Here is a 10,833-nt window from a genome sequence, read left to right as displayed (position 1 = left end):
CCAAGACAGGGTTTCTCGGTGTAGCCTTGCCTGTCCTGGAATTTGCTCTGTAGAACAGGCTGGCCTCAACCCAGAGATTTGCCTGCCTCTGCCTTCCAGAGTCCCAGACTTTACTTTTTAACTTTTATATGAACACACTGGAATTGATGAGCCCTTGGGCACCTCCAGGAGAGAGGCAGGATGTGGCGGGTGGCAGGCCCAGGGCCAGCCCACTCCCACAGGCTTAACAGGCCACGGAGCAAAGAGGCCTCACCAAAGGCAGAGAACGCGCACGGGCCGTGCATGGGGCCGGAAGCCGCGCGCCGCGGGCGCTGATTGGCTGGCGGGCCCCGTCGCCTGGTGCTATTTGTTGTCGGGGGCCGCGCCCCTGACGCAGTCGGCGTCCCGGCGTCCGCACGTGCAGCCGTTTAAGCCACGTCGGCGGGCCGCGAGGAGCCCAGGGAGCCTGGAGCGGAGAGGTGAGTGGTCTGGCGGCCTTCCTCTGGCGTCCAACCCTGGCACTGGACGCCCTAACCAGGCCGGGTGGCCTTCAGGGTGGACTTAGGCCAGAGGCTGCGCACGTGAGCCTGCGTGGGGCTTGAGGTCGGCCTCTGGGGCCTTCCCGCTCCGACCTGCGTCTTCATGCGGAGTGGCGCGGGTGTGAAGACTTGAGGCCTGCAGGGGAGGGAGGCCCAGGGAACCCTTGTGCTCAGCGCCTGGGCGGCCATTTCCCAGAAGGAACGGTGTTTGTGGTGAGCGCTGCTCCTCGGGGAAGCTCCTTTGCCCTACTCGAAGGAATTGAGGGCCAGCTCATTTTCTCCTTCAGTCTCCAAAGCCTCAACATCCTTTCTACCATTGAGGGGACGCAATGGGCAATACCTTGAATATTATCTCAGAAACTACCCATCCACCTCATCATACACGGCAAACCATTTGGGAATCCTTTCAGGCAGGACAAACAGATTTTTGGGCAAATTGGCACTCCTGGGAATGTAGGGATTGCTTGAGTGATTCACCTAGCCTATGAAAGATGAAAGTGCTGTCTATAAAGGTCACCCTTCGGCAAGAAGGTAAAGGCCTTGGGGGGAAGTTAGTTTAGTAGTTGCAAGGGGTGTGGAAGGACAAAAAGATGATATATATTATGTGGAGCCTAATATATATGTTAGGATATAATATTATATTATATTATATTATATTATATTATATTATATTATATTATATTATATTATGTGGAGCACTAGTCCAGTTGCCTAGTGCTTTACTTACTATGTCTTTGACCTACACCACAGCCCCATAATTGAAAGATAACAATTCTGATGTGTTCATGGTCAAAAGCACCTTGTTTTCTTCGTTTTTAAAAAAAGAACCTGAAGCTATCATGGGAGATGAAGATTGGGAGGCAGAAATCCTCAAACCTCATGTGTCTTCCTACGTTCCTGTATTTGAGAAGGTAATAAACCTTATAGTATAGAGCTATTAAGAGCTGTGGGTTTTTATCAGTTAATAAACTGATGAAGTTTTAAATTTTTATAGCTTGTTTCAGTGTTTATCTGCATGTGATTTTTACCTATTTTATGGGGAGTGGAAAGGCAGGCTAAGTTTCCAATTGAATAGCTTATATAGTAATAAGAGAATAACAAGCAAAAGCTGTAGTGCTACCAATGTAATTTAAATTTCAATGGTTTAAGACTTACAGGTGAACCCAAATTTGTACAATTGTGTTTGAAAATCTTGACAGATAACTTGTATATAGAAAAAATTGAAAGTAATAACTTGATTTTGGTTGGTACTTTGAATTCTGAAAAGTAATTTTACATAAGGAGCTCAATGAGTCTATATTAGACTATAAAATTGTAGATTAAATTTTCTGAATGGCATTTGGGGAGTTAAAATTATAACTCAAGTAGGAGCTTTGGGGTTTCATATTTTAATGGAATGTATTTTATAAGCTACTGTTTTTTGCAGAAGTTCCCTTACATTCAGAATTCTCATTTGATGTGTATGTCAGTTCTGATTCTAAGTGATGTTCTTGTGAAAGCGCTTATTTTATATAAACATAGAACATTCAGTGTTTTGATTTAATTGGAGTTGATTGATAGTGGGCTTTGAATTCAAATACCTCAAATAATAATCTGACTGTATAATATTTCTTGACTTAGAACCTATTTTATTTAGGTCTAGCACCTTTAATATACATTATCTTTTAATAGTTCTCTTTGCATCATAAAAATAATAACACCTTTTGGGAGACAAATTACCTAAAAGTCTTGCTCTCTTGTTATATTTTTAATACTTATTCTTCAAGAAAATTTACAGCTTTAGTGATATAACAATTTTGACCTTTAACTTCACTAATTATGAATTTATTAAAAATATTTTTACAGCATATTTTGTCAAAAGAATGTACTGCAATAGGTGATTTTCTTTGGGTGTTTAAGATAATGGTAGCTTTTCATTTTTATATTATCATTTGTATCTATGGCTTGTTTAATTTGGAATTTATGTTGGTCCAAATGCTAAGAGGACATTTAATAGCCTGTTGTTCATTCTAGTTCTTAATAGATTTATATGATAAAAAATTAATTCACTGATACAGACTCTGTTCTACTTGGACTTTGTAAGGGATCTGTCTGATTTTTCTTTTCTTCAAGATTTGTTATTGTTATACACTGGAGTGTATTGTGTATATTTTTTTTGCACTGGGTTTCTGAAGTTGGGTGGTAGTTAAAGATTTACACATTGCTTCCTCTCCCTCTTCCTTTCCCTTTGATTCTCGTCCCCCCCCCCCATTCCCCTCTCCTCTCCCTTTAATCTCTAAATGCAGGTGTTATGGGCTATCAAATTGGCAGGTTGTTAGGTCTTCGAAATGTACCTTTTTGGAATCTGAACTTTCCAGTAACATAACCAAATGTCTTGACATTCAGAATCCTAAATTGATAATTACACCTTATGACTTAATGTTGTTATAAGGAGCCAGTTTGTAGTAAGTTTCTTATATTTATCTTCAAATTTGATCCTACTGTTGGTTTTACTGTTAGTGACTTGGCTTTGTTGACTTGAGTGAACATGATATAGTTCATGGCCTATTGACCTTGAGTAAAAAGTGCAGACAAAGGCTAAGGATAAATATCATTTTTATAGATATTTTAAAACATTATTTGATTGTTTCCATGGAATTTTCATTTCCATTTTGAATTTATTAGTGCTTTTGATATAATCTTTTGCTAATACCATCTTAAACATCTGTGATCAGAATTTTAATGAGTATACTTTAAGGTATAATGACAACATATGCTTATATACTTAGAAATATTAGGGTAGTGTTCTGAGAGCTCTTCGTACTTCCCAAACCTAGATTTGGAAGTGACTGTGCCACCTAAGGACAGAATAAAAGGAATGAAATTATGAAGACTGCTTAGCAGTATAGTTCAGAAATCACAGTTGCTACACCTTTGTACTCAGTTGGCTTATTGGAATGAGTGTATCATATACTCATTTGATTACTGTGCAGTGGTGCTTTTTGTTAACTGACTGGGAGACATTCTAAATCATTTCTGTGTAAGGCCTGTTTGCCTTTTTGATACATTTTAGGATGGAAAAACTCCTGAAATTAAAGTGAAAATAAATTGAATTAATCTCTCTATAACTGTAATTTTATAAAGCAGTAGTAGCAGGAATAGTTGATGAGATAAAAAAATAGTAGATGACACCTCAGAGTTAACAGTAAGAATGCAGGCAAACAGAAGTATATCCATTCAAAGTTATTGGTAGCTACAGAGAATTTTTATGGTTAAATATTTGAAATTTCTGTATTGTTTTTTTGGGTGACTTGAGAGACTACAAATGGTTTGTAGCTAGGTTATTCTGAAAGTAAATGAATAACATGAACTGTGATTTATTCAACATATTTTTTACTTAATTCTGTGTGCTATAAATAGTGTTGGACATGATAGAATACTTTCTATCAAATACATTGTATTGTAGGAGACAGAATAAGCACATTTGAGAACCCACTAACTCTCATGGTAGAGAGAGCCATAAAAATAGAGAAGCGTGAGTCTGTTATGTAGGTATAGATCAAATGGACGGGGTGGCTTCCTGAAGGTTCTGTCTAATGATCTGAAACAGTCTCCGCAAAGGTCCCAGGGGAACAAACAACATATTAGGGCATTAGGAAGGCAGGTATATTAGTTTCAGATAGCTGCTGTAAGAAATTGTCATACACTGGGCAGTGTAAAATGCCTTAAGTTCTTTGTCATTATCCTTGAAGCCAGCGATTAGAGATCAGGGTATCTGCATGTCTGTCCTTCCTTTGGAGTTTCTAAGAGAGAGTCTTTGCAGCTTCTAGTACCTGTTGCATATATACAATCATTGGTTTGTGTGTTTGTGTCTCCCCCAACCGCTGCCACCTCTGTGTGTATGTCCCCTTGTGTGTGTATTCTCCCACTACTTCTCTCTTAACGACACCCAGTATGACAAATTAAGACTCAGCTGGATAATCTAGGATAACCTCTATCAGAATCCTTAATTATATGATTTTCTTTCAAGTATGGTATTAATTCCAAGGATTAGCAGCATATATGGGACAGGGGCTCACCTCTAGGTAAGAAGCTGTTGGCAATTGATGGCTCTTAGAGGAGGGGGAGTCAGTTTTTTTTTTTCAGGGATGCAGCCCCTAAGAGGCTACTTGTTATATGCTGACTATGTTCAGTAAGGAGACTTACTTGCTTAGGAGATTTGTAAAAATAAGGTGGGGAGGGGAAAGCGGTGGTGGTGTGAGGATAGAGGAGGAACTGAAGAGCAAGGAATGGGGATGTGATTTGATCAAGGCACATTATATGCATGTATGAATGCTCAAGCAACAACAAACACAACTGCAAATTCCAGAAGAGGCCGAGGTCAGAATGTATGAAAAAGACTAAATTTTAAAAAAGCAGTTGAGGTCAGAGGTGAATGGAATCTGGGCTGGGTATAGCTGGAAGGAAGCAAGGGAGGCAGCAGCTGTGAATGATGTTCTAAGTGAGGCAGAGAAGTGGAGCAACAGCTGGAGAGACTAGGAAGGCAATTTTAGCTAATGAGAAGGGTTAAAGCATTTTCCTTTTTAAATGTTTTGAAAAATCAAACTTAAAACATGGATGAATTAGAGTAGTAAATCTTCAGTCATTTTTTTTTACCTGTTGTAAACATGTACCTATTTTCACAGATTGCCTTGGAATTTGTAAGTTAGACATGTGAATATTAAGTTTCATAGCTTGAGGAATCATGGAGTAGTAAAATGTTCAGTTTTTAATACAGGAATGTACTATTACCATTTATTGGTTTAGGTACATTAAACCAGTAAGATTTTTACTCTGTTTCACTGGCAGTATCCTGTCATTGATAGGGCTGGTTGGCTCATTCTTGTTTTGGTACCTGGTAGCAATAAATTTGGGCTGTTTTATTATAGCAATTTTCCAGGGAATTTCAGTGACGTTGTGGTTTTGCTCTTAATAAGAACTTTGGAAAATAATCGGATGGTTCCTGAGCTACAAAAAAGTTTTAAAAGTTGCTTAGTGTCTTTTTGTGAGAGAAATTTTAGAAAAGTGTTAGCTGAAGAATAACTACCATGAGTGTACTCTCTCCAACTTTAACGCTTACTTAAATGAACTTATCTGAAAGAAAATTCTTTGTAATGCAGTCATTTGACTATAATACCTATAAGTTTAGGTCATTTCATTTTTAAATTATTTGTGTTGGGTTCTCATATACCTGAATTTCAGAGCTAGCTTCTGAAAGTTTTTATTAGGAAGCTTATACAGGAAGAAATAAAGGAGTGGGCTAATGATGGAAGGACATTATAGGTGCTAGAAGTGAGAAAAATCACATTAACATGACAGAGAAACTCTGAGAAATACTGGAAGGTTCCAAAGTATTGGTATTTAGTTATTCATTTTGTAAAAAAAAAAATGGATCTTTTAAGTCCATTGGTTAGTTTTAATTCTGCCACAGTAATGTACATGTATCTTTAGTAGTTTGTTTTTAAGACTAGAAACAGGAGCAGTGAGTATTTGAGATCATTGAAGACAATATTCAACCATTGCTCCCTCAAGTTTAATTGAAATTAACCAGGAATATTCTGACCTGTAGCTGGCTATTCATCATGTCATTGGATTTGAAAAACATCCCCAGAATCCATATAGTTTTCAATAGATAACTGAGTATTCTTTAAAGTTGGGTTCAGGATAGAAGCTGAGAAAACTCAACTTCAGAGACAGAATCTTAAAATGAAAGGATCTGAACCGTGTCCCTAAAGGAAGATGGTACACTTTTATAGGATGGGAACACAAAATAAAGGGGATCAGGGTGGGCTGTTGCATTGAACAATCATATTTTGACTGTTAAGCAAAGAAGGGGTTTGCAAAGAAGTTAACATTGGTGACTTGGCCTTATCTGGGTCACATGGTTTCAGGGTCCTTGATCCAGCTTTTGTAGCCAGGTCCCCTCCTGGACCCTAGCCTGGAATTTCAGAATGATAAAGGAACAAAGGAGTGGGCAAGCTGCATGGAGTCAGTTAAGTGAAGTCAAGCAGCACCTTTACATGGGTGCTTTAGTTAGATAGCATGATATCAGCATCTTCCCTCTTTACATCCTTTACTGTTTAACAGACAGATAGGAAACATCTGAAGAAGCAGGGTAGAAGTTGAGTTCCAGGGCCTGGGAACATTAACTCATCTTTGATCCTGCCAGCAAGGTGGAACTCAGGAAACTGTACCCTAGCAAGTGTAAACATATTAACTTATTTAGGTTAACTTATTTACAGTGGTAGTGCTTTAGAAACCATTTTTGAGGTAGTCGTCTTATGTAGCCCAAACTAGCCTCAGTCTCATCATCTTCCTGAGTGTTAGTCATTCCTAGTCACAGTGAAAGTTTTTAAAACAAGTGTTTATAGTTTGAGCCTGCCTTCTGATAATTTTGTCCTATGTTCTACTTTACTCTGTAGCATTGGTGAGTGTACTGTGAAACACTGAGCTCTGCAAACAATATTGTGAATTGTCTTTGGTTTATTTACTTAATAACAGTTTATACTTGTCCGTATGAGTCAGTAAACATTTTATGTGAAGTACTAGTCTGCAAATGATTTAGATTTTGTAAGTGTGATCTCAGCCACAGCTTGACTATTACATCTATTGATATATTCCTATATTAATGAATTGCTGTATTCCAGTAAAATTGTTTATAGAAATGAGTGGTCTACCGATTTGTCCTGTGGCTGTAGTTTTAATTTTAAGTGATAAATTTAAGTTACACATATAAATTAGGTTACTATGTCTTGGAATAACTAATGAGGATACATCAGTTGACCTAGAAACTCACTGTTAACTGTTGTTTTGCATGCAGTTATACAGTAATCTCTCCTTATCATGCAGTGTTACAGTAATCTTTCTTTATCATGAAGTCATACAATAATCTAACTACAATTTTGCTTTTCATGTTTTCAGTTATAAGTTTGGCAACTTATAACATTTAAAAATGTTAAGTGGGAAATTTCAGAAGTAAATAGCTGATGTTTTAAATTTCATGTCATTCTGGACCACATATTAAAACCTGCCACCATCTCCCTTTGTCTTGCCCAGAAAGCAAGTCATCCCTTTGTCTGGTGTATCAGTATACACTAGCTGTCTGACATAATGGGTTTATGGCCTAAATGGGTTGATTCTCCTGATATATTGTCAGAAGGTCACTAGTAGCTTGATCTTAAAATGTTTCTGTAATCTATCTTGCTTCATCTCATGTAGGTGGCATTAGATCATGTCACATCACAAGAGGAGTGAGTAAAGGTCAGTAAGGTCTTAGCACTGCAGTGCCATAATTGTTTTTATTATTCTCTTACTATACCAAATTCATAAACCTTTGCATAGGTATATATGTATAAGAAAAAGTATCGCATATATTTTGTGTGTATGAGAGATGGGGAAGAGGGAGTGAGGTGGAGAGAGAGAGCAATAATACATGCATGTTTATATGCTACTCATGGTTTCAGGCACTGAGGGTCTCATTAAAAGGAAGGGATTCTGTTCAGTTTCTGTTTGTGAAATAGATGGCATGTTCTTATTATTCAGAGTAAAAAACTTGGCTTTCTTTCTTACAGGATAAATATTCTTCTGGAGCGAATGGAGACAGTTTTAACAGGACTTCAGCTTCATCATCAGGTATGTGTTATGGCAAGATGGCTTTTCTTTTTAGGGTAAGAGTTTTATATAATACTTAAGTAGACTGATAGATAAAGAATGTTTTTAAGTTTTTCTAATGAGGAGGATTCATTCTAATTTGGATATTTTAGAATAGGGTAACTTGTAGCTAAACAAGATACAGTGTTATAGACTGTATTATTAAATTTAGTGAGTTGCTGCAAAACTTTTCCAACCTGAAGGTTGCATATTTTGCTTCAGGTTGCTAAAGCATTGTCAGGTCTCTTGATTGATATAAGGAGGCAGGATAGATGGTGAGATTATTAAGGTTTTTATCATGATGGCTGGCCCCAAACAATGGATTAAGCCAGACATGTCATTACCTTAAGAGCATGAATTTTTTTTTTTTTTTTGCACCAGAAAACTCATTTAATGAAGTTTCCAAGAGAATGAGAGAGAAGTTCAAAATAAAGTTTCAATCTATTCTGCTGCCCCTAATCCCTCTCTCTGTACTATTTTTCATTTGGGCTGCCCCACTCTGCATGTGTACTGCCTATACTCTATAGAGTTAATGTATATGCTAACGTGGTAGGAAAGGTAGGATTTGGGCTAAAAATTAAATCATGGCAGTGTTTTGTTTTGTTGAGGCCTGAAACAGGCCCAAATGTGATTGCTGCTGTGCAGTGAAAGACTCTGTTAATTATGGTAAAATGTACATAATAGTGACCATCATCCTCACCATTAATATTTTAATTACTGTGTGCATAATGTGTGTATATACTATTGCATGTTTGTGGAGTTGGGTCTCTCTTCACCTTTAGGTGCTCTGGAAATCAAACTCTGGATGGTCAGGCCTGTACAGCAAGTACTTCTTGCTTGAGTCATCTTGCCAGCCCTTATCTTTGCCATTAAAAAGAAAAGATTTACTTATTATTTATATGCATACATTTTTTGCCAGCATGTGTGTAAGTGCACCATATATATGCCTGGTACCTAAAGAGGCCAGAAGAACATGATAGGTCCTCTTGAGTAGGAGTTAGAGATGTTTGTGAATTGCCATGTGTGTGCAGGGAACTGAACCTGGCTCTTTCCAGCCCCAAGAGTATTTTTTTTTTTAATCTTCACTATTTTTAAGTGTGTAGTTGGTTAGCATTAAGCACACTCACATTGCTACATCATCTACTATCTACCTTGAGATTTTTTTCATCTTTGCAAACTGAAATTCTTTTCCTAATAAAATAATAGCTTCTTGCTCCTCCTGTCTCCAACCCCTGGCAACCAGACTACTATACTTCCAGGGAGTTAAAGTTACTGCCTATGCATTTGAATTACTGCTCATTTTAAGGAAGTCAAATGCAAGGCATGTGGGCACATTCAGTTTATAATTTCTCCCATTAAAATTAGAGGATGAGGTAAAGCATTTTATAGTCAGTGGAACTGTTAAGCCACTAGAACTTGGCTTAAAGTGAAGGAAAAAAAAAAACAAAACAAACAGATAAAAAACAACTGTGCCAAGGTAGTATGTAGAATTTGAGGGGAGTTTTGAGACTCAGTTGATCTAGTTAAAGCAAATTTAATTCCTGTGGCTCCTTTAAGTTCAAGGTAAATCCATTGACAAAAGTTCATAAAAACCTTTGCTGTTGTCAAGGAGCACTTCTTTCATAAAAACTTAAATGTATTGCTTTAATATATAACCAGAGTCCCAAGAGCCCGCCTGAAACTTAGAGAGAACTAATTTTGCTTCCTCCATATGAATGCTGAGATCGTTTAAACATAAAAAAGACAAGTGTGTAAAAGTGTACTTGATAATGTAATCAGCAGAAACCAGGTTTTTTGAGGTATCAACAAAAGGCAGTTTCAGTAAAGGAATGAAGTAGGCCTATATCATAAGAGAGCATAGTGATCTGTTGTCATAGAATTTTAAAAAGTTAGATTGAAATAATCACCCACTAAAAGCCATAACTATTGATCTATGAATGCTTAGGCTAAGGTAATGGATCAGGTGAGAAATAAAGTTTCCTCTTTTGGTTAACAAGTGCTTTTTTATAGTTCTTTTCAATTAAAATTATTTTCAAAACCAATTTGAGTATTACATTTATTGTGTGTTTTGGTTGGGGGCTTGCATGCATGCTGCAGCACAGGAGTGGAGAGGAGAGGACAAGTGGCAGGAGTCAGGTTTTCTCCTTCCACCATGTCGGCTCTGGGACTGGCACTCAGGCTGTCAGGCTTGGTGCCAGTACCTTACTGATCCATTTTGTTGGTCCAATTTTATGTTTGTAAGTGTAGCTTGTGGACCTAGAAAGTTATTTTCTTATTGCGGCATATTCTAGTCAAGTGAATGTAAACTAAAACTGATACCTACATAATCATTGTCAAAAATTTAAAAAGTTAGGAACTAAATAACATTTCAAATTATCCAAATTATCCCCAAATTATCCAAAATCTTGGCCTCTGGGTTTGCTATCCACTGACAGTGACTGATTCTTTTTTAGATTTCTCTCTATATTCTGACATAATTGTATCAAATTCCATTTGTATTTTATGGGTGCATATTTACATATCTGTTGTTGTTGTGGAGACACAGACTTGGTTGTCTTTGCTTAGCTATCCTTGCTTTTTATACCTTTTCATTATGTTAAGTTATACTTGACCTGGTTTCTTTTCATTTTTTCCAGAAAGGGAATCC

At 37.3% G+C, this 10,833-nt stretch overlaps 1 protein-coding gene across 6 annotated transcripts in view; it reads left to right on the top strand.

Moving 5' to 3' along the window:
* Window positions 1–359: 359 nt before the first annotated feature.
* Window positions 360–10,833, top strand: part of Ddx4 (DEAD-box helicase 4) — a 59,855-nt gene continuing 49,381 nt past the window's right edge. For 4 of the 6 annotated variants that reach the window (XM_031360219.1, XM_031360218.1, XM_031360217.1 and 1 more), the window contains exons 1-3: window positions 360–458; window positions 1,344–1,429; window positions 8,108–8,168. In XM_031360219.1, coding sequence (XP_031216079.1) covers window positions 1,358–1,429; window positions 8,108–8,168 — 133 coding nt within the window. In that variant the 5' untranslated portion in view covers window positions 360–458; window positions 1,344–1,357. The other 2 variants (XM_031360220.1, XM_031360216.1) reach the window with 2 other exon arrangements.

This window comes from Mastomys coucha, unplaced genomic scaffold (assembly GCF_008632895.1).
Source record: "Mastomys coucha isolate ucsf_1 unplaced genomic scaffold, UCSF_Mcou_1 pScaffold8, whole genome shotgun sequence".
NCBI classification, from domain to species: Eukaryota; Metazoa; Chordata; class Mammalia; order Rodentia; family Muridae; genus Mastomys; species Mastomys coucha.
Note: the sequence above shows the minus strand (reverse complement) of the source record. Positions and strands in the feature narration are given on the sequence as shown.